This window comes from Eubalaena glacialis, chromosome 1 (assembly GCF_028564815.1).
Source record: "Eubalaena glacialis isolate mEubGla1 chromosome 1, mEubGla1.1.hap2.+ XY, whole genome shotgun sequence".
Taxonomy (NCBI): Eukaryota; Metazoa; Chordata; class Mammalia; order Artiodactyla; family Balaenidae; genus Eubalaena; species Eubalaena glacialis.
The window spans coordinates 16471119-16493196 of NC_083716.1; the positions used below are offsets into that span (position 1 = coordinate 16471119).

The 22078-nt window shown below is 35.2% G+C and overlaps 1 protein-coding gene across 1 annotated transcript in view; it reads left to right on the forward strand.

The window, feature by feature from the left end:
- Positions 1–22078, forward strand: part of CCDC186 (coiled-coil domain containing 186) — a 41783-nt gene that overhangs the window by 2313 nt on the left and 17392 nt on the right. The window contains exons 2-4 of the mRNA XM_061193099.1: positions 6432–7127; positions 11296–11422; positions 17124–17252. Coding sequence (XP_061049082.1) covers positions 6493–7127; positions 11296–11422; positions 17124–17252 — 891 coding nt within the window. The 5' untranslated portion in view covers positions 6432–6492. The remainder of the gene's footprint in view (positions 1–6431; positions 7128–11295; positions 11423–17123; positions 17253–22078) is intronic.

The following is a 22078-nucleotide window of genomic DNA, read 5'->3' on the forward strand; positions in this document are numbered from 1 at the left end:
GAGTATAGTTGTCAGTCATTAAGGCACATGAACTGTTAGTCTACTTCAGGGATGATTATGTAGTAGCTAATGAATAATTTAATTTTTTGGTAAACTACATTGTACCAGACTAACCAAGCCCAGGCCAAAGGTGGCTTCAAAATTTAAACATTAACCAGAACTTCTTAATATAATATAAGGCAGACTTAAAACTTAATTTTTTTTTTTTAAGTTATTAGCCTTCCTTTTTGAAAAGGGAGCTATAGGTCAATTCCCCCCCCCCCCCCTGTTTTTTTAGCTTTCAGATTTGGGGGGGAAATTAGCTGAAAATACTTTTCATGTTTTCTTAGACTTTTTAAAGTTTATTTGGTGAGCTCTGTACAAGTAGCTTCAAACTGAGATTTCTGTATTAAAATTTTTTCTGTTTTAAAACTTACTATTAGAGATATATAAAATTGCATGGATCTAAGATACCAAACTGATAATATGACATATACTTGATAATGTGATATATGATGTGGCTACTTATCTTCTTTTTCCTGGAATCTTGATAGACTGTAATGTCTTCTGTTTTCGTGTCACAGGATTTGGTACTATTTGGGGTGGGGGTGGGGTATCCTGCTGCATCTATTGCCCTGAGTCTTTTCAACATCTTTTTTTTTTTTTTGGTGATACAGTGTACACACTGTAAAATTCATAATGCCCTAACCCTTGGTTGCAAAACTAAACAAATCCCTACAGGGATAATTGACCTTGGCCTCATATAATATACTTTTTAACCTAGTGGACTAAAGACAACTTTTAAGAGCAAGTGATAATGTTTCACATAAAGGAAACTCGGTATATTAAATTTTACCCAAAAGCTTAGTTGCAATGTGACTACTTTACAAATATATCTTCCTTTTGATAAAACTAGAGTTCTTTGAAATAACCAGCTCAGTTTTTAATTGCTTCTGATTTTAATAGCCATTTTAGAACCTTGTTAGAACTGGTCAGGAAGATAGGTTATTATTTTGTTCATGCTGCTTTCAGAGTGTATTCGGGGAGTGTGTAAAAGACCTTTGGATGTACTTACTTTTCCTTCAAAGGACAGTAAACCATTATATTGAAGAACAGGAGTGCCCTCACAGGCTCAACTTGCTTATCTTAATGGACATTATTTGAGAAGCTATAGCTGGTATTATTTGAGACTCGGTACAGTTTGTAAGTTTAAAATTTGTAGTTTGTTGTAAGTAACATTTATGCTGAACTGAGTCACATGTTTCTGTTGGACTTAAACACTCATGCATATCTTATATAGCTTCTGATGGAACGCTGACAGACCTTCAAATTAAAATACTGTAAACACAAAGAGCAAAAGATTTAACATAGATTTTATATGTTGGTCCACTACACCAGAGTGTAAACTCCAGAAGAGATATCTGTTTTATTCACTGCTGTGTTCCCAACACATAGAACAGTGCCTGAACATAATACATGCTCAATACATATTTGGTGAATGAATGACTTAATATCTAGTTTAGAAATGTATTTCTGGCTTGGTACTTTTGTATGAGGCTTGTATGTTTGATAATCTATTACCAAATATCTGTGGATTGGATTCATTTGTATTTGCATTTATTGAATAAGCTTAAGTTCTTTTGTTGTTGTTTATACTGCTAATTACTGAGAAACAAGAAATAGTACTAAAAGCTGTTAAAGACAGTGTTTTCGTTTATAAGACTTTTGTATGGAAATAATTTTGTAGAATTGCTAGTTCTTTGATTAAGAAATAAAATCCAAGGTGGATAATGGTTGGCTTTAAGGCAAGTAAATGTTTCTCGACCAGTTGCCTACAGCTGATGAGCTCCAGTAAGAGCGAAACCACTTCTCACTCCACTGAAACAATTTTGAAGTGTGAATTGGTCCTGTAGTACTGTGTCAGAAACAGAAACAACTCTCGGGAGGAAAAAAGTACTTGAATTAAGAGGAATTTTGTGACTGCTAAATTTAAATACAGTAATTTCCCCTAATGAGTAAGAGTTGCTAAAAAGTCAAATAACCTGTGTTACTCCTTACCTCAAAAAAGCAACAGATATTGTAATCTATAATTGTAGTCGCTATGTCTATATACATGAGTGTGAATTTGATTTATACAAGCACTTCTTAATTAAAACAATCTTGTAAATAAATGTCTAGTTTTATGTCCTACCCCTTTAATCTACTTCTAGGCTATTCCATCCTCAGTAGCTTTAATGATAACTACCCCCTTTACCCCCACCTACAAGAAAAAACTTGGACAGCAGCCAAATTGGCCTACATCAGCATTGCCAACTGGAGGCCCACAAGAGGACTCAGCTGACTCTTTTTTCCCCTGGTTAATCGTGGACAATCAAGCTCATCATGGCTCCCCTCCCCGCGCCATTCTTGTACAGTTATTTACTCTTTAGTGATGGCTTTTTACATATATACACATAAATCTTCTTTAACTTCTCTCCTTTTCCTTTTGCCTCCAATCAGTATTCATTTGAGCATCAGAAAACTATGTTTGCAAGTTAAGTGATTCTCAGATGCCAGTTCATCTGAAGAGTTTTTTCAAAGGTCATGGGCATATTACTGAGCAACAGTATAGAAAGTGCTTGTCTTTTGAGGTTGAACTAAGCCTTCGTTAATTTACAGGAGGATAATATGTAAAACAGTCTAAGCTGAGGTAATTATGAAAACCGTTTTTTTTTTTTTACCTAGATGCATATCCAGCAGAATGAGACCTTTTTGTTGTTCTGTACTGTCTTACACATGACAAGTCTTCTTACAACCTGGTTCCCACCCTCTAAATGCCCTTCAATCGCCCCCAGCTCATTGTGTAAACCCAATCCCACCCTCACTGAGAACCACTGAACAACCTTTGCAAGAATGACTGTAAAGGTAGTAGAGAATATCTTTGTTAGATTCATTTATCTATTTATTATTACTATTATATTGCTTGAGATTTAAGAAGTTTGATTCAGTTCAGAGTGTGGTTCCTCTTCTTTGCAAGAGATCATTTAAAAGGCTGTTCAGAAATGTCACAAGGAAAAACAAAAACAAAACAAAACAAAAAAACAAAAAAAAGAAATGTCACAAGGAAGGCTGCCACTATGTACCTGATGAGTATAAATGAAGTATGTTTTCATTTACATGAGAGATTATTTTTGTACTTCCCATGAGGGAAAATTTGAAGGAAGATGTGGCCTTAGAATATGTCCTTTAAATATAATTAGGCTCTGGATAGACTGAAGGGAAGAACGTTCTAGATTAGAGCAAAGCCATGGAAATGTTAATGTGCACATTGTTTGGAGGAATCTTGAATAGACTGGTCAGGGACTGGCAAAGTATAATACTATAGTGAAGTACTAGGATTTTAGGAATGTGTTGAGAGATAAGACTGGAAAAATACTACAACTGGTTTATTGAGGAATTGCAACTCTGAGGTATAAACATGAAATGCTCGCATCCCCTCCACTTCCCTCTGAGGTGCAATCCTTCTGTAATGTCTTGGTTTGATGTCATAACTCTTCTGCTGCCACTTTTGATAACCGGAAAAAACTTATTCCAGAAATTAAGACAGGTTTCAATCGCTTACAAAACAAAAGCAACAAAAAATGTTAATCATAAACTCTATCATCTCCCTAAAGAAATGTTGAAGCTGTTAGTTCCCAGCTGCTTGGATTAAAGAAGATGAGGTGTAATTTGGCTCTAAAATATGTTCCGTCTCCTTTCTCTAACTAGCCCTTTTGGAGTTGGGGGAAGAAAACCAGCCAGTGGAGGCAGAGTTCGCACTCTGAAACTTTAAAGAGGGAAGAGATGGCTCTGGTCTTACTCTTGTCCATCTGGTTGTATTTGATGGTGGTCTCTGGAGGTGGTATGTGTGGATTTTTGGGGGGCAGTGTTTGTAGCTCCCTGGACCCTTGTGCCATTGAGGACTCGCTTCATAGGGCAGCTCCTGTTCCCCTTTGGCAGAGCCAATGTAGTATACTCTTCAACCCCTTCTCTGGATTGGGTGACACAGGAGGGAGGAATGGAGTGAGACTGAGAAACCAACAATTCAAGTGTTCCAGGTAGGAAGTTATCAGACCTGGGTTGGGTTGCAGGTTGGGGACAGTGACAGTAGAAAGGAGGGTATAATTGCAGGAGACATGAAATTAGTAAAAGAATATGAGGCTAAAGGAAAGGAAGGAGGCATGACTAAGAAAAATGATACCATTGACAGAAATAAAAAAAAGATTATCTGGGGGTACTCAATTTTAGGAGCTATTGTTATGATTTTGGAATTAGCCATTTTTGAGTTGAGCCATTGGAAATGCCTGTATTCATTCGAGATTTTATTTTATGTAGAGATAGAGTGAAGGCAAAGAGATAATTCATTATCTGTAACTCAAGAGCACAGGAATGAAAATAATTAAAGTGGGCATCAACTATGAGTTTTTGGTTTAAGTTATCAAAGTGGATGAATTCTGGGAAGGAAAATAAAGTTGAGGACTGAACCATGGGGAATATGAAAGCTGGATGAGAAGATAACGATTGTTTGCGTAATGCTTTTCTGTTGGCAAAGCATGGTACACAGGCAAGAGCCTTAAGAGTTCTCAAATGAGAGTTTTTTTTACTTGCTATCTATGCTGGAGAGTCACAGTGCCTTCATAGACTCATTCTCTTTTAAATAGATTCTTTATCTGCTTTCCATTACATTTGGTCAGCTCTGAATTTGACTTCAGTAGATATCACATAACATTGACTAGTTATGATGTTTCTAAATTAAGATTTCAAATTCAGCAGCAACACATTCACAAGTTGTATCTTAAAATTAGTTACTTTGAGGAAGGTAATGTAGGCGGCTAATGTCCCTGTTTGAGAATTATTTTACTTTGTTCTAGATTTGGAATACAGCATACTCACAAGGCTTTTTGTTACTGCATTTATTTGTATTGCCTAAACCAAACCTTTATTGCTAGTGTGGACTTTGTCTTCGTATGCAATATATGCAGCAAGATAATAATGATAATTTGTTTGATTGTTTGGAAATATGTTATACAGGTAGATAATTTATAGTATTAAGGCCAACGTCTATATTAGTCGATGCCAGAGTATTTAACAAACAAGCTGGTCTTCTGTTCCTTTCTTAGAATTATTCTTCCCATTTTTTGCGTTCCTAGTCCTCAAATACTGCTTTTCTCATATTACTTCTTTGCTTTAATTCCACAAATATTTGAAAACCTAGTATGTGCTAGAAATTCTATAGTATAATCAAGTATACAAGTCTGTCATGATTTATCGTCCTTCTTAACAACCTTCACTCCTGCATATCATTCTGAGGATTCTACCTGACCATCTTCTCTTACCCTTTTTCACCATCCTCTGACCACCACCTCCACCACAGACCAACAACGTAAACATGTATCTTTCTTTTATTCAAATATTAATCTTTCTGTTTTCCATTTACACCTTACATCTGGAAGTGTTTCTTCCCTAGTTTCTTTCAAAACTATGGTATGCCCACTTTTTTATCCAACCTCACATGACTCCAGTACATGCTTGGTTGATATCTGACAAAAGTTGACAATTCTTCTTCATCAAGATTGCTGGAATGTTTTATATTTTTCTGTCTCAGGATAATTTTTAAAGTTGACTAATTTTCAGAAAATAGCTAGATTAGTAACCCTCATAAACGGCATAAAATATATTTTAACATTGTTGAATTAGTTTTGTAAATGTTTCTTTTATGACCTAAGCAATGCATATGAGGTCCATCTCAGTTGTACTGAACATTGTGTGTTCTTGATGAGAATGTTTGGAAATCGCCATGATACTTCCTGCATCCCTGGGTGAAAAATGAATTCCTGTCAGGGCTCCTTTACACCCTGACTTCTTTCAGCTCAGCTCTAGGTGTCTGGGCTATAGGTAGCTGTGTTTTGTTATTGTTTAGTTTTCCTTTTGCAGTAAATATTCATCATTGTTAAGTACATTGTTTTATTATCTTGATTTGTAATTTCTTGCCTAGTGTTTTCATTGCTATCTTATTTCCCCAATAGTTTCTTACAAATTCTTTAGATAGTCTTTTTCCCTTGTGGAGCTGAAGGAATTCTAAACAATTCTTGGGCACTAATCTTCCTGTTATTAGTATCATTCCATACCCAGCATCTTATGGGGGTGATTGGGGAATGCCAAACTGCAACTGAAGTGAAGTTGTAGGACTGGACTGAAGGAGAAAAGAGAATGAGCCTTTGTAGCACCTGACTGGTTGTGGCTCACGTGGGTCAGCTGTTACATTCTGCCCCCACCCCCGCCAAGGAAAGAATTTTTAAAGAATTATTAGTGGTAAAATGTGCGGCCTTAGTTTTTCCACATCATGGAATGTGTGGAAAATATGTGTGGAATATATGGGGTCTTGGTTTAAAAAAACTTTTTTAAAGAAAAAGTTTATGTTTTGACTTTCTCAGATGTAAAACAAAGATCAGGAACAGCTTTGAAGAGGTGCAAAGTGAATCGGTGCCAGTCAGCATGTCAGAAGCAGAGCACATAGCCTCCATTTCCTCTGATCAAAATATTGAGAAAACATCTGAAATAAAGGAAGACTCATGCAATTCGTTTTCTGGTGATGAAAACAGCAGCTTAGAAAATGAGTCCAAACTGTTGTCATTAAACTTTGATAAAACTTTATGTCAGTCTAATGAACACAATAATCAAATTGAAACACAGGAAAATTATATTCCAGATCATGGTGGAGGTGAGGATTCCTGTGCTAAAACAGACATATGCCCAGAAAATTCTGAACAAATAGCTAATTTTCCTGGTGGAGATTTTACAAAGCAAGTTTTGAAAACAAATGAAGCAGAACAAACAGTAACACAAATATTGGCGGAATTAAGGTCATCTACATTTTCAGAAGCAGCTAATCAAAAGACTTATTCAGAAAGTCCTTATGATACAGACTGCACCAAGAAACTTATTTCAAAAATGAAGAATGTTTCAACATCAGAGGATTTGTTGGAAGAAATAGAATCTGAGCTGTTATCTACTGAGTTTGCAAAAGAACACCGACTACCAAATGGAATGAATAAAGGAGAAAATGCATTAGTTATGTTTGAAAAGTGTGTGCAAGATAAGCATTTGCAGCAGGAGCATACCATAAAGAAGTAAGTGTTTTATTCTTTCAGGTTATTTTTTTCACAGGGATTAAAGATTGAATTCTTTAAAGGAAGGTATCATTTTATCTACTTTTATTTCCACAATACAGCCATGTACGTGGTAGTTGAGCAGATGTCAAGTTTGCCTAGTTATTTGATATATAACTGTTTTTTAGAATGTGGTATTTTATTTTCATTATTTTAGAAATAATAGGTAAACAGTGTTTTTATGAGAGTTATACATAATATACCTATGTCAAATACATTAGCATATGTAGCAACGTATATGTATCTATGTATAAAGGCACTGTTTTGAATATGATTCAAAATTTGTTTTACATATGTCTTAGTGTATAAGTTTAAAAGAATAAATGTTTTATTAAAGTATAAGTTTATTAAAGATCTAGAAAGATTTGTAAAGACAAATAAATTTATATTCTTTCAAATTTTTCAGTTTTGAAAGAATGTAAAGCATAATGTCAGAACTAAGATAAATTCAAAAGGAATGACAAGTTATAAAATTCAAAAAATTTTCTTAAAATTCCCACTGTAAATTCATTGGTTTAAAAAATTAAAATGAGGAGAACAGAAGAATTGGTTTAGTGTCATTCAGTAAATAAGAACATAGTTATTTTTAGACTTCTCTTGGATTTATGGAGTTAATTTCTATTTTAACACCAGTTTAATTTCATTTTATCTTTTCCTAATAATACTATATCACCCTTTGTTTTAAGTTTATATATGTAAGTGATGCATATGTTTAGGTACTCCTATAACCTTTAATAAAGGAAAATAAAACTTGCTAGCCTTCACTAAAATACAGACGGATTCTCTTTTTAAAAAAATTTTTGGAGTGGGGGTGTGTATAGAGAAAGGGGAGGAGGAAATCTACACACTAGAGGAGGATGACAAAGGAAAATATACCATAATCCAAATATTGCTTGATATGCAATTGGCTTTTAATGATCTCCTTGCTTCTAGTATTTACTCTTCCAGATTATCAGTAGATCAGTCTTCCCCAAGCCAGCTCACCCTTCATTGGTTTACCCAATGAATTTTAATCTCAGCATCCAGAGCCCTTCTTTTTTCTGTTTTTTTATTTTTCAATTGTGATAAAATACACATAACATAAAATTTACCATCTTAACCATTTTAAAATGTGTGCAGTTTGGTAGTGTTAAGTATATTCACATTATTGTACAACCGATCTCCATAGCTTTTTCATCTTACAAATCCGAAATTCTATACCTATTAAACAGCAACTCCCTGTTTCCCCCTGCCCCAGCCCCTGGTAACCACCATTCTACTTTGTTTCTAAGAGTTTAACTGCTTTTGATACTATTTGCCATTTTGTGACTGGCTTATTTCACTTAGCAGATGTCCTCAAGGTTCATCCATATGGTAGCCTGTGTCAGAGCTTCCTTCCTTTTTAGGGTTGAATAATATTCCATTGTATGTATACATACCACATTTTGTTTATCTGTTCATCCATCAGTGGACATTTGGGTTGCTTCTAACTTTTGGCTGGTATGAATAATGCTGCTGTTAACATGAGTGTACAAATATCTCTTGAGAATCCAATGCCTTTCTTAATACTATCCAAAAACCAATGTCAGCTACTCCTGCTCATAACTTTACTGGAATGCTGCTGTTATTGAAAAAACTGTGATTTTATACTTGAACCGTCAGTGTTTCTGCCATTCTTGCTTTTTTGGGTAACTTCCTCATTTTCCTGCTATTTGTACTTATCTCTTAGACCTTCCCTTTGAGATCATCCTTGATGCCTCTTTCTACTTTCCTTAGATTTGGAGTCTTAACCACTTTCAAGCTTCTCTTGTAAATTATAAGATGTTACAGATTTAATAATAATAGCAGGAACACTTAAATGCTGTTAATTATGTGCCTGGCACTTTACATGTATTAACTCATGGAATCCTCACAACAACCCTATGTGGTATGAACTATTATTATTCCCATTTTACAGATGAGGTACTTGAAGCACAGAGAGGTTCAGTAACTTGCTTCAGGTCACATGCTACTAAATGGCAAAGTTAAAATCTGAACCCAATTAGTCTGGCTTCAGTGGATTTTTTAATGTGGTTATCTGAAATGAACAAGATACATGTTATTAAATTTATCTAAGAACATTAGGAATACAGTAGAAAATTAATTCCTCTTTTTTTGCTCCATCATGTCAGAACAGTGGCCACATGGTAGACTGGGATAAGCACAGTTCTGGTCAGAAGCCCAGAGTTGGAAGATTCCCACTGCCACTTGCAAGCTCTGTTTCCTTAGTTAAATCAACCTCTCCAAGACAGATTTTTTCATCTTTATGAGGGGGACAGTACTTACCTGATGGGATTGTTTTGAGGACATTAAAGCATTATAAAAATGTCAGATATTATTTTAAATCTAAGTTAATTTTTTGTTATACATGTAATATTTTAAATTTCAAATAAAATACTTTGTGATTAAGGTTAGCTCTAAAACAACTCATTTTTTTTCTTTTGCCTTCATTTAATTTTCTGTAAAGAAAACTACCTTTCAGTTCCTTTGGCTTAAATTTTCATGAATGCATCTATTTCCAAATGGCTTTGTTTATACATCCATTCCTCTGTTTTCTAACACCAATATTATTGTCCAAGGTCCCAACCAGAATTCTTAATTAAGAACAATTATTTGTGTATAGGATGTGCATTTGGCATGTAAGAATAACAATTTCAGGGCTTGCTGTTCTTCACTTCTCCCTCCCTAAATTGTTTACTTTCGAGGTATAGTCAGGATTCTTGTGTTTCAGGTTGTTTTTTGCAACAAATTGAGTGTACACCTTAATCATGTACATAATCAAAGTTAAACCCCTGTGCCATAAAAGGCTTGAAGAAACTTGCATGCTACACATTTTTCTCTTTTCCCAAGCATTTTCATGACTTTCCTCCTCACTGCATTCTTGTCCTCAGAGAGGTCTATCCTGATTACCTTATGTACAATCACAGCTCAAGTCACTCTCCCCGTCCTCTTGCCCTCCTTTAGTTTTCTTAGTAGAACTTAATCACAACTTGGTATTTCATTATATATCTATTTATTGTTTAATTTCTCTGTTAGAATGTAAGCATCATGAGGGCAGGGACAGTTTGCTGATGTACCCCCAACATATAGACTAATATAGGTACATAGTAGGTACCCAGTGAGCATTTGTTGAGTAAATGAGGGATCTTCAAAGGAGAAGATGGCAAGGAATTAGACCTGAGTCCAAATCTCAGTTCAACCACTTACTAGCTATATAACCTGGAATAAGTTCTAGGCTTCAGTTTTGTTTTGTTTTCAAATTCATAAAGCATAATAATAATAATTTTGTAGACTTATTAATTTATAGACCTGAGTGTTAAGTAATGCATTTAAAGCTAAACTTAGTAAATAGTAATTGTGCAATAAATGTCAAATAATAGCTGTTGCTAGTAATCCTAAAATATTAGCTGTTAACCCTCTTAGGTATCTTACTTTATAGTTCTGAGTACTTTTACAGGTAATTTTTAGGGTTTTATTTATATTTTTCTAGGGAACTCAAAATGAAATTTCTGCTTAAACTTTATTATTTTACATTGACTATTTTTGTAACTATAAGAATATCATTAAAATAGTCTAAAAATCTAAAGCAAGATTTCTTAACCACAGCACTATTGACATATGGGGGCAGATCATTTTTTGTTGGTGCTGGGGCTATCCTGTGCATTGTAGGATGTTTAGCAGCATCCCTGCCTCTATGCACAAGAAGCCAGTAGCAACCCTCACCACTGTAGTGGCTACCAAAAAATTTCTCCAGACAGATGCCTGGAGGGCAAAAATTGCCCCTGGTTGCCACTGACTGACCTGAAGGGATTCCAGTGCTGAAGGGATGAACTACGTAATTCATATGCCTGTAGACATAAACTTTAAAGAGTGTGGTTTTCTTTATCTGATTATATTTCTCTTAATTTGAAATATACAAATTTCTAGGAAAAAGTTAATAGCCTGACTGGCCAGAGAATGTTTTGTAAAGTATAATATATAATTACAAAAGGATTATTCGGGAATTTTCATTTCTTACTCATAGGTATCTACACCCCAGTCTGCAAACGGATTATATTACACGTTGTCATTTTTAATTATGTTTTACTGATACTGCCCTTTTTATATTTAGGTTAATTAAAGAAAATAAGAAGCATCAGGAACTTATCTTAGACATTTGTTCAGAAAAAGACAATTTAAGAGAAGAACTAAAAAAAAGAACAGAAACAGAGAAGCAGCATATGAACACAATTAAACAGGTAAAAAGACAAAAATCTTTAAAGTCTGTTCTTCAATATATAAAATAAATATGTTCCTGAATATTTGTGTGTAAATTGAAGTTCTGTAAGTTAAATCATACTTTAAATGCAGAAGATTGCTTGGTATGTGAAGCATTCTCTTTTATGAACTGGGAATCATAGTCTGATCTTTTTGTTTTATATAAATTAATATTTCTATGTGATATGTGTGACTGTATTCTATATATAATAGAAATCTGAGCGGGAAAGACTGTTTGGCAGTCAAATAGATTGTTTCAGAAGAAGCAGTATATACCTAAAAGTTTATATCTGGCATTAGAATGTTTTCAAGCTTATAGTTTAATATGTTTCCATTCTCAGTATTTTGTGAACTATACTGAATACTGGCTCTCTTCAGATTTTATCTGGTGAGCTAGCTTCCCCAGCCTTTCCTTTTCTTTCTTTGTTTCTTTTTTTTTTTTTTTTTTTTTTTTAATGTACTGTGATGCTTGGATTGACAAAGTTCATCTTTGTTTTCTTTGTTTTTTTTTTTTAAATGTACTGTGATGCTCGGATTGACAAAGTTCATATTCAAGACTGGTAGCAAAGCTCAGCTGCTCTTTATCTTTCTGAGCTGCTCTTTCTTCTGTGGGAAGGATTAGAAACATTGTAGCCTTAAAAGTCTTTCTTTCTGCCTCATCTTTCACAGAAAGCTATATAATGAAAATAAAGGTAAACAGCTGGTAGTAATATAATAAAAAACCAAGTTTCACTTATCTATGCCTTGGTATACTTAATGAACCTTTACATAGTTGGAAGGTGACCATATTTGTAAAATTTTACATATTTAATCCTGATTTTTGTGTGGAAAGGGCTACTGCATGCAGACCAAACTTAGAATTTTAAAGTGTGAGGGTGCCTTCATAGTAGGCTGAATCTATATGTTGCTAGGCAGGTCACTGCTGATGACCAGAAACTTCAGACTAAATAGATGGAGGTGAACCAGAGCTGCTCTTTTCACGAGCTTGTTAGTGGTTGTGCCTTTTTACAAGAGAAGATTCGATTCACCATTCTTTTGCTAGCCAGTATAGCAGAGTTTTCTTTCCTAATTCTATCTCTGAATCTGCACCAGTTAATATGGCAGCCACTAGCCATAGTGCTATTGAGCACTAAAAGGTGGCTAGTCCAAATTAAGAGGTGATGTAAGTGTGAAATACACACTTAATTTCGAAGACTTAGTACAAAAAAAGATAAAATGGCTCAGTTTTTCATGTTGATTACATGTTGAAATGATATTTATAGGATTTAATAAAACATTTATTTCACCTGTTTCTTTTGGCTTTTTAAAATGTGGCTACTAAAAAATTGTGGCTTATATTTCTATTAGACAGTGTTGCTCTAAATAATTTTGTCATAAGGAAAATTAGTACACATGTACTATATGTAAACTAATATTTAGGATTTTTTATAACAGCTTTATTGAGATATAATTCACATACCATATAATTCACTCATTTCAGTATACAGTTCAGTGGTTTTTAGTTGTGCAGGGTTTGTCACAATTTTAGAATATTTTATCATACAAAAAACTCTGAACCCATTAGTAGTCACTCCTCATTTCCCTCCAACCCCTTGCAGCTATCTCCCCCCAGCCCTAGGGAACAACTAATCTACTTTCTGTCTCTCTATATATTTGCCAATTCTGAACATTTCATATAAATGGAATCCTATAATATGTGTCCTTTTCCTTCATATAAATGGAATCATATAATATCTGGCTTCTTTCACTTAGTGTAATGTTTTCAAGGTTTCAATCAAATTGTAGCTTGTATCAGTACTTAAATTAATGGCCAAGTGATATTCTGTTGTGTAGGTATACAACATTTTATTTATCCTTTCATCATCTGATGGATATTTGGGTTGTTTGCACTTTCTGGCTATTATTAACAATGCTGCGATGTAGAAGTTTTTGTGTGGACATATGCTTTCATTTCTTTTGGGTGTCTACCTAGGAGTGGAATTGTTGGGTCAAATGATAACTCTATGTTTAACTTACTGAGGAGCTGGCAGACTGTTTTCCAAAGTGGCTGCACCATTTTATATTCCTACCAGCAGTGTATGAGGGTTTCAATTTCTTCACATCCTTGTCAATGCTTGTTATTATTGGACTTCTTTATTATAGCCATCCTAATGGTTGTGAAATGGTATCTCGTGATTTTGATATGCATTTCCTTAATCACCAATGAAATTACACATCTTTTCCTGTGCTTCTTGGCCATTCGTATATCTTAAATAGATACTTCTAGGGAAGTATTTTCTCTACCCATTTTTAAACTTTTTTATTGTTGAGTAGTGATAGTTCTTTTTATATTCTGGATTATAAACCTTTATCAGGTATATGATTTGCAAATATTTCCTCCCATTCTGTGGATTTGTCTTCACTTTCTTGATAGTGTGCTTAGAAGGACAAAAGTTTTAAATTTTGATGATGTCCAATTTTATCTATTTTTTCTTTTATTGCTTGTGCAGTTGGTGTCATATGTAAGACTCCATTGCCAAATCCACAATCATGAAGATTTACTCCTATGTTTTCCTCTAAGAGTTTTATAATTAGGCTTTTATATTTAAATCTTGATTCTTTTTGAATTAATTTTTTTTATGTTGTATGATATACAACTTAATTCTTTTGTATATGGCTATCCATTTGTCCCAGAACCATTTATTAAAAAGACTATTCTTCCTCTATTGAATGGTCTTAGCATCCCTGTTGAAAACCAATTGGTACATCAACTTATTTCTAGACTCTCAGTTCTGTTTCATTGATCTATTTGTCTTTCATTATGCTAATACCACACTATCTTGATTTCTGTTGTTTTGCAGTAAGTTTTGACATTGGGAAGTGTGAGTTCTCAAATTTTGTTCTTCTTTTCCAAGGTAGTCTATTCTCAGTTTCATGTATTTCCATATGAATCTTACTATCAACTTGTCATTCTACAGTGAAGCCAACTGGGTTTGTTAGGGATTGCATTGAATCTGTAGACTTCATTTGGAGAATATTGCCATCTTAACAGTAGTATGTTTTTCAATTCACAAACAAGGGATATCCTCCCATTTATTTAGATCTTTAATTTCTTTCTAAAGTGTTCTGTAGTTTTCGGAGTAAGTTTTGCAGTTCCTTCATTAAAATTATTCCTAGGTAGTTTATTCTTTTTGATGCTATTGTAAATGGAGTTGTTTTCTTAATTCATTTCCAGATTGTTAATTACAAGTGTATAGAAACCTTTTTTTTTTTTTTTGCTGCATTGACTCTTCATTGCTGCACACGGGCTTTCTCTAGTTGTGGCAAGCGGGGGCTACTCTTCGTTGTGGTGTGCGGGCTTCTCATTGCGGTGGCTTCTCTTGTTGTGGAGCATGGGCTCTAGGTGCACAGGCTTCAGTAGTTGTGGGTCGTGGGCTCTAGAGCACAGGCTCAGAAGTTGTGGCGCATGGGCTTAGTTGTTCCGCGGCATGTGGGATCTTCCCGGACCAGAGCTTGAACCCATGTCCCCTGCATTGACAGGTGGATTCTTAACCACTGCACCACCACGGAAGTCACAACAATTTTGTTATATTCTGTAACTTGGCTGCACTTGTTTATTAGTTCTAAAATTTTTTGGCGAATTTCTTAGGATTTTCCATATATAAAGTCATGTCATCTTGCATGTAGAGAGTTTTACTTCTTCCTTTCTCATCTGAGTGCTTTTTATTTCATCTCCTGCCTGATTGCCCTGGCTGGACCCTCCAATACAATGTTGAGTAGAAGTGGCAAGAGTGGATATCCTTCTCTTATTTCTGAAGCATTGTCTTTCACCACTAAGTATGGTGTTAGCTGTCGGCTTTTCATACATGCTATCAGGTTGAAGAAGTTCCTTTTTATTCCTAGTTTGTTGAGTATTTTTATCATGAAAGAGTGTTGAATTTTACCAAATGCTTTTTCTACATCTGTTGAGATGATTATGTGGTTTTTGTTTTGTTGATATGGTGTATTACATTAATTGATTTTTGGATATTAAACCAACCTAGCTTTACTGTGATAAATCCCTTTTGGTCATGGAGTATAATTCTTCTTATATATTGCAGAATTGTTTTACTAGTATTTTGTTGAGAATTTTTCTACCTATATTCATAAGAGCTATTGCTCTTGTAGCTTTCTTTTCTTGTGATGTCTTTGTTTGGTTTTGGTGCAGCATAGTACTCACCTCATAGATTGAGTTGGGAAGTGTTCCTTCTTTTTGGGTGGGGACAATTTGTGAAGAATTAGTATTAATTATTTAAATGTTTGGTAGAATATACCTATGTAGTCACCTGGACCTGAATTTTTCTTTGTGGGTAGTTTAGAATTTTTTTTTGTTACTAATTTAATCTCTTATTACAGGCATGCCTTTTTTAAAATTGCACTTCACTTTATTGCACTTCATAAGATATTGTGGTTTTTACAAATTGAAGATTTGTGGCAACCTGTGTTGTCAGATGGTGGTTAGCATTTTTTAGCAATAAAGTATTTTTTAATTAAGGTATGTACAGTTTTTTTTAGACATAATGCTATTGCACACTTAATAGACTACAATATAGTGTATACATAACTTTAATATGCACTGGGAAACCAAAAAATTTGACATTATGGTTGTCGAAGGAAGATACTTTGTACGATTTCAGTGTTTTAAATTTATTGAGATTTGTTTTAAGACCTAGCATAGGTTCTGTCCTGAAGAATATTTCATGTGCACTTGAGGAGAAGGTGTATTCTGCTGTTGCTGAATGGAATGTTGTATAGATGTGTTAGATTTAGTTGTTACATAGTTGTGTTCAAGTCTCCTATTTCCTTGTTAATCTTCTTTCTAGTGCTTTTCATTACTAAAAGTGAGGTATTGAAGTCTCCAACTATTATTATTGAATTGTCCACTTCCTTCTTCATTTCTGTCAGTTATTGATTCATGTATTTTGGTGCTATATTATTAGGTGCATGTATATTTATAATTGTCATACCTTTCTGCTGGATTGACCCTTTTATCATTATGAGATGAATCTAAAGTACCTTTTTTTTTTTTTTTTGGCTGTGCCACGTGGCTTGTGGGATCTTAGTTCTCCAACCAGGGATTGAACCCGCGCCCTCGGCAGTGAAAGCACAGAGTCCTAACCACTGGACTGCCAGGGAATTCCCTAAAGTACCTTTGTAAACAACATTTTGTTTTTTATTCCAGTCTGGATCTTGTTTTCTATTCCAGTCTGAAGATCTCTGCCTTTTGATATGATTATTTACTCTCATTTAACGTGACTGTTGACAGTTGGATTTTTGTCTACCATTTTTAAATTTTCTATATGTCTATATTTTCTGTATGTCTTTCTGTATGTTTCTGTTTTGTTTCCCTGTGCCTCATTTACTGCTTTATTTTGCATTAAGTAAATATGTAACATTAAAATTTTTTTCATGATATTTTCCGAGTTATTTCATTGGTAATTACTCTAGAGCTTATCATCCATCTTATCAGAATCTGCTTCAGATTTATTCTGACTTAATTCTATTGATATATCAGAACATTGCTAACATTTACTTTTGATTTCTATGGCTGAAGTATATTCATTGCCATCTTTATGCTTGTTTACATTGTTTATATTTATTTGAAATATTGGTGGTCTGTTTGTTATAACTATAAAAATAATCTGGAAATAATTTTCTTTACAGTTAGAATCAAGAATAGAGGAACTTAATAAAGAAGTTCAAGCTTCCAAAGATAAAGTACTAGCTCAAGACACTGCAACTAAAAATGCAATTCAGCAGTTGCACAAAGAGATGGCCCATCGGATGGAACAGGTATTTTTCAAGTCATTATTATTATTAACTTTCTGATGATTTTTTGTTTATTAAGTAACCCTTTTAGACAATTTTGGACATTAGTGTGTATTAGGATTAGGATTTAAAAAATGCTAAAGCAATACATAAATGCATGCTAACTACAAAAAACTTCAACCTTTATTCCTGTGATTCTTTACAATATGCTGACCCTGAGCATTAGAAATGTTATATATTTAAAACTTACACTATCAGTTCTCAAACCTTTTATACTAAGTAAAGAGAAATGTAGAAGATAAGACATTAAGAAGTTGTTGGTTTTAGTGGACCCAAACATAGCTTCATTAGAATAACCTAGTGAGCTTTAAAAATATATATATTCTTGGGGACTTCCCTGGTGGCGCAATGATTAAGAATCCGCCTGCCAACGCAGGGGACACGGGTTCAATCCCTGGTCCGGGAAGATCCCACATGCTGCAGAGCAAATAAGCCCATGCGCCACAACTACAGAGCCTGCGCTCTAGAGCCTCCGAGCCACAACTACTGAAGCCTGTGCACCTAGAGCCTGTGCTCTGCAACAAGAGAAGCCACCGCAATGAGAAGCCCAGGTACCGCAACAAAGAGTAGCCCCCTCTCTCTGCAACTAGAGAAAAGCTCGCACACAGCAACGAAGACCCAACGCAGCCAAAAATAAATAAATTCATAAGAGAAAAAATGTGTGTGTGTGTGTATATTCTTGGGGACTTCCCTGGTGGCGCAGTGGTTAAGAATCCACCTGCCAATGCAGGGGACGTGGCTTCGAGCCCTGGTCCGGGAAGATCCCACATGCCACGGAGCAACTAAGCCCATGCTCCACAACTAATGAGCCTGCGCTCTACAGCCCATGAACCACAACTCTTAGCCCATGTGCCACAACTATTGAAGCCTGCGCACCTAGAGCCTGTGCTCCGCAACAAGAGAAGCCACTGCAATGAGAAGCCCGCGCACCGCAACGAAGAGTAGCCCCTGCTCGCCGCGTCTAAAGTCCGCACGCAACAACAAAGACCAAACGCAGCCATAAATAAATAAATAAATAAATAAATAAATAAATAAATTTAAATACTTATATATATTCTTTGGAATTATATTTTAAAATAAAAACAAAATGATAGTAAAATGTGCACAATAACAATTCAAACAGTAAAACATGTCTTCTTCCAAACTTTTTCTCCCACTCCACGCCCTTCCCAGAGGCAACCATTGATGCCAGTTTCCTGTATATCCTTCTCAGAATACTTGTTGCATGGACAAGCATGTATATATTTCCTTTCTTCCTCCCATCCTCCCCCCTGTTTTTAAACAAATGGCAACATACTACACTCACTACTCTGTATCTGTTTCCTCTCTAATGATGAGTGTAGGTGAGGTTAATGATAGTAGCTGAAAATGGTTTACAAGTATTCACTTATTTAATATTCAGGATAACCCTAAGAGGTGGGTATTATTATGTAGATTTTGGAGATTGTTCCATTCAGTTGTTTCTAGATTGGCTTCATTCCTTTTCTCCCCTAACTTTTCCTCTCAACTTTTTGATTTGAGAATTTTTAAGCCTGTAGAAAAGGTAAAAGAATAGTAAAATGAACACTTGTTTACCCTTCACCTAGAGTCACCAAACCTGGTGAGTTTTATTTAGAAATAGCTTCCTAGCATGAGTGTGCACATGTTCCTGCACACACATGTGTACACTCCCCAGTTTAATTTTCCAGTTTGAGGTTTCTCCATTTCTCAGAACAGATATGTAGAATGTATCTGAACCTCAAATTTACAGGAGGGTAGAGTTAGTTATAAATTCTTAGGGACTTTATAGCATGTCTCCCTCAGCCCCACATGACCTTGTATTGGTAAGTATTCAGCCCTAACGAAGCATTCTGGATTCCTGCTGCTTCTTAGATTTTTTGGCCCTGAAATTTCTTTGGCCCTGAAATACTTTCTTGTGAGCTCAACTGTGCATTAAAAAAACATTTGTTGTATTTCATCTAAAATTTTTGGTGTTTTGAATGGCGAGGGTTCATCTGCCATACTTGGAGAAGCAGAACTACTTCTACAGTTTATCTTAATTTTAGCTGACTATTGAATCCTGTCAATTATGTTACTCATATCTTCATCCAAGTCAATGATAAACATCTTAAATTAGTCAAATCCGAAGACTTTTACTGACTCCTCTTCCTCTATCTGTGCCATAATGGACTTTCAATAGAAGCTTAAAGAGTAGTCACTTAATTATCTCATTTAATACTCCCAACAATCTATGAAGTAGGTGCTGCCATTATCTGGGGTGGGATATAGAAAATGTGAACTTTTAGCACCCCAGGTTATTCTTTTTTTTTTTTAAAATCATTTGTTTTATTTATTTATTTATTTAAATTTAAATTTATTTATTTATTTTTGGCTGTGTCGTGTCTTAGTTGCGACATGTGGGCTCTTCATTGCGGTGCACGGGCTCCTCTCTAGTTGTGGCGCAAGGGCTCCAGAGCGCGTGGGCTGTGAAGTTTGCGGCACGCGGGCTCTCTAGCTGAGGTGCATGGGCTGAGTAGTTGTGGCGCACGGGCTTAGTTGCCCTGCGGCATGTGGGATCTTAGTTCCCCCACCAGGGATCGAACCTGCGTCACCTGCAGTGGAAGGCAGATTCTTTACCACTGGATCACCAGGGAAGTCCCACCCCAGGTTATTCTTTTGCAGCTGATTCAGGGATGACTCTGAGTAACAGGACATTCTGGTGCACATTCCCTGCTGTAGTTAAGAACCTAATAATATGTTATCTCATGTATTATAATTATCTTTTTTCTGCTTCTTATCTCTTAACTTCAATGAAGTTTCCATGTTGCTACCAGGTATCTTTTTAAAACACAATTTAATTTAATAACATTTAAAACACCTTTTATTAAATCCTTCTTTGGCTTCTCTTTGCCTGTAGGATAAAATCTCAAATCATTAGCATGACAAGAGAAGTCCTTCTTCCTTTCAGGGTCTGATCTCTACCTCCTTTTCTGTTTTATAACTACTTCCTCTCCACTGCAATCAACACACCAAATTTAAGCACTACAGAATAACTTAATGTCCTCTAAATATATCATGCTATTTTATACTTTTAGGCATTTGCACATGATAACCACTCTACCTTGAATTCCTTTCCTTGACTGATCCCTTTACTGAATCCTTCAGTGTCTAGCTCAAGTATAGCACCTAGTTCAAGTACAAATAGCATCTTTCACCCTTCATGCCAACCCTTCCCAGGGACTGTTAGTATTTTTGTATTTTCAAAGAACTTTGTACATTCATCCACTAGAAATTATTTGTTTTATAATCTTCGTTTATGTGTTGTTCTTACTAGGTAGTGAGCTCTTCCAGGACTTACCATGGCTTATTCTTCATTGTGTTCCCAAAAGCTAATCCATTATCTAAGCATTAAGTTATCATGGAACTGGACTTCTTTTAAAGTTGACATTACCATTAGTTGACTTTTTCTAAGTACAGTTATTCAATTATCTAAAAATCTAGCTAATTCTGTCAGCCAGTTCCATCACGGTTTTGTCAATCATTTGTCCACAAGCATGTCATCAAATCCTCAGGGATCTCTGCCATCCCTATTCCAGTGTTTTCTTTAATTTCTCTTGAAAATTAGTAGGCTATTTCAATGGGGGAAAAAATCCCAATTGGATGATTTTTCAAAGTGCTTATATGTATAGTGTTTTGAGTGGTTACTAGATGTGTTTATCAGCTGTAGCAGAACTTCATGAAACATTTTTTGTCAGTCACTTTTCATCAGAGCATAGGAGGTTTTCCCACATTATCCTAATGCTAAACCTACTTCAATTCAGTTATAGTATTAGTTGGAGTTTACCACTAGATGCCATTGAAGAGCCTTAAAGTTTAAGGATCCATCTTCTGTAAAATAAGTATGTGCTTCATCATATTTGCAAACTATGAATTTACTTAAATGAAGGGCTATCTGTAGAAGTTTTCATTGTATGAAATTTCACAGTATGGAGTACCAGCTTATAGTTACAGAGAATTTTAAGTTAGTATATAGATAGATGTCACACCTAATCCAATTAGGTATTTCTTATTAAAATGCCAAATACTTTTCATACAGAGGAACTCAGCGATCACTAATTAGCATATTACTTTTTTGTGAGGGAGCTAAGATTATAGATTTTAGAAATTGTCAGCCATAGAGTCAGGATCCTGACAGAAAACAGAAACTGGTGATTTGGGGAGAATTTCATAAAAGGACTCTTTACAAAGGTATGGGTGAGATTTAGGGAGTCCAACCTGGGAAAATGCAGGATCTTGGGGCTGCTGGAGGAGCCATTATCACTCTTTGGGCTAAATGAATAAGGAAACGGTGCAGGTAGTACAACCCAGAGAAGGTAGTTGCATAGAGAGGTCACCTGACAGGAACAATGTGTGATTCTGGAGGAGCCAGATCTTATTCTCTGCCTATCCTCCTAATCTTCTGCTTAGTGCCTCCTGTTGGCCAAACCCAACTGTAAGTATGAGGGCAAAGAAACTTGTTGATATGGTCCCTGATGGTCACTTTCCCAGAGCACAGGGTGGGCTGGGAAAGAGTGGAAAAGTGATCTGAAGGAGTAAACAGAAGACAGCAACCATATTAGCTAAAGGAAGAGGAATAGGAAAGGGAAGAAGCAAATATTAGTGATATTAATTTGTTCATTGTATCATTTCTCTTTTTTAAAATTTCATGACACAGGTCCTGAAAATCTTGTGTAAAAGACCAAAAAATACATTGGTGATATTATAGGAAAATGTTATTTGTTTTAATTAATTTTTATTTGAAAAATATGTTT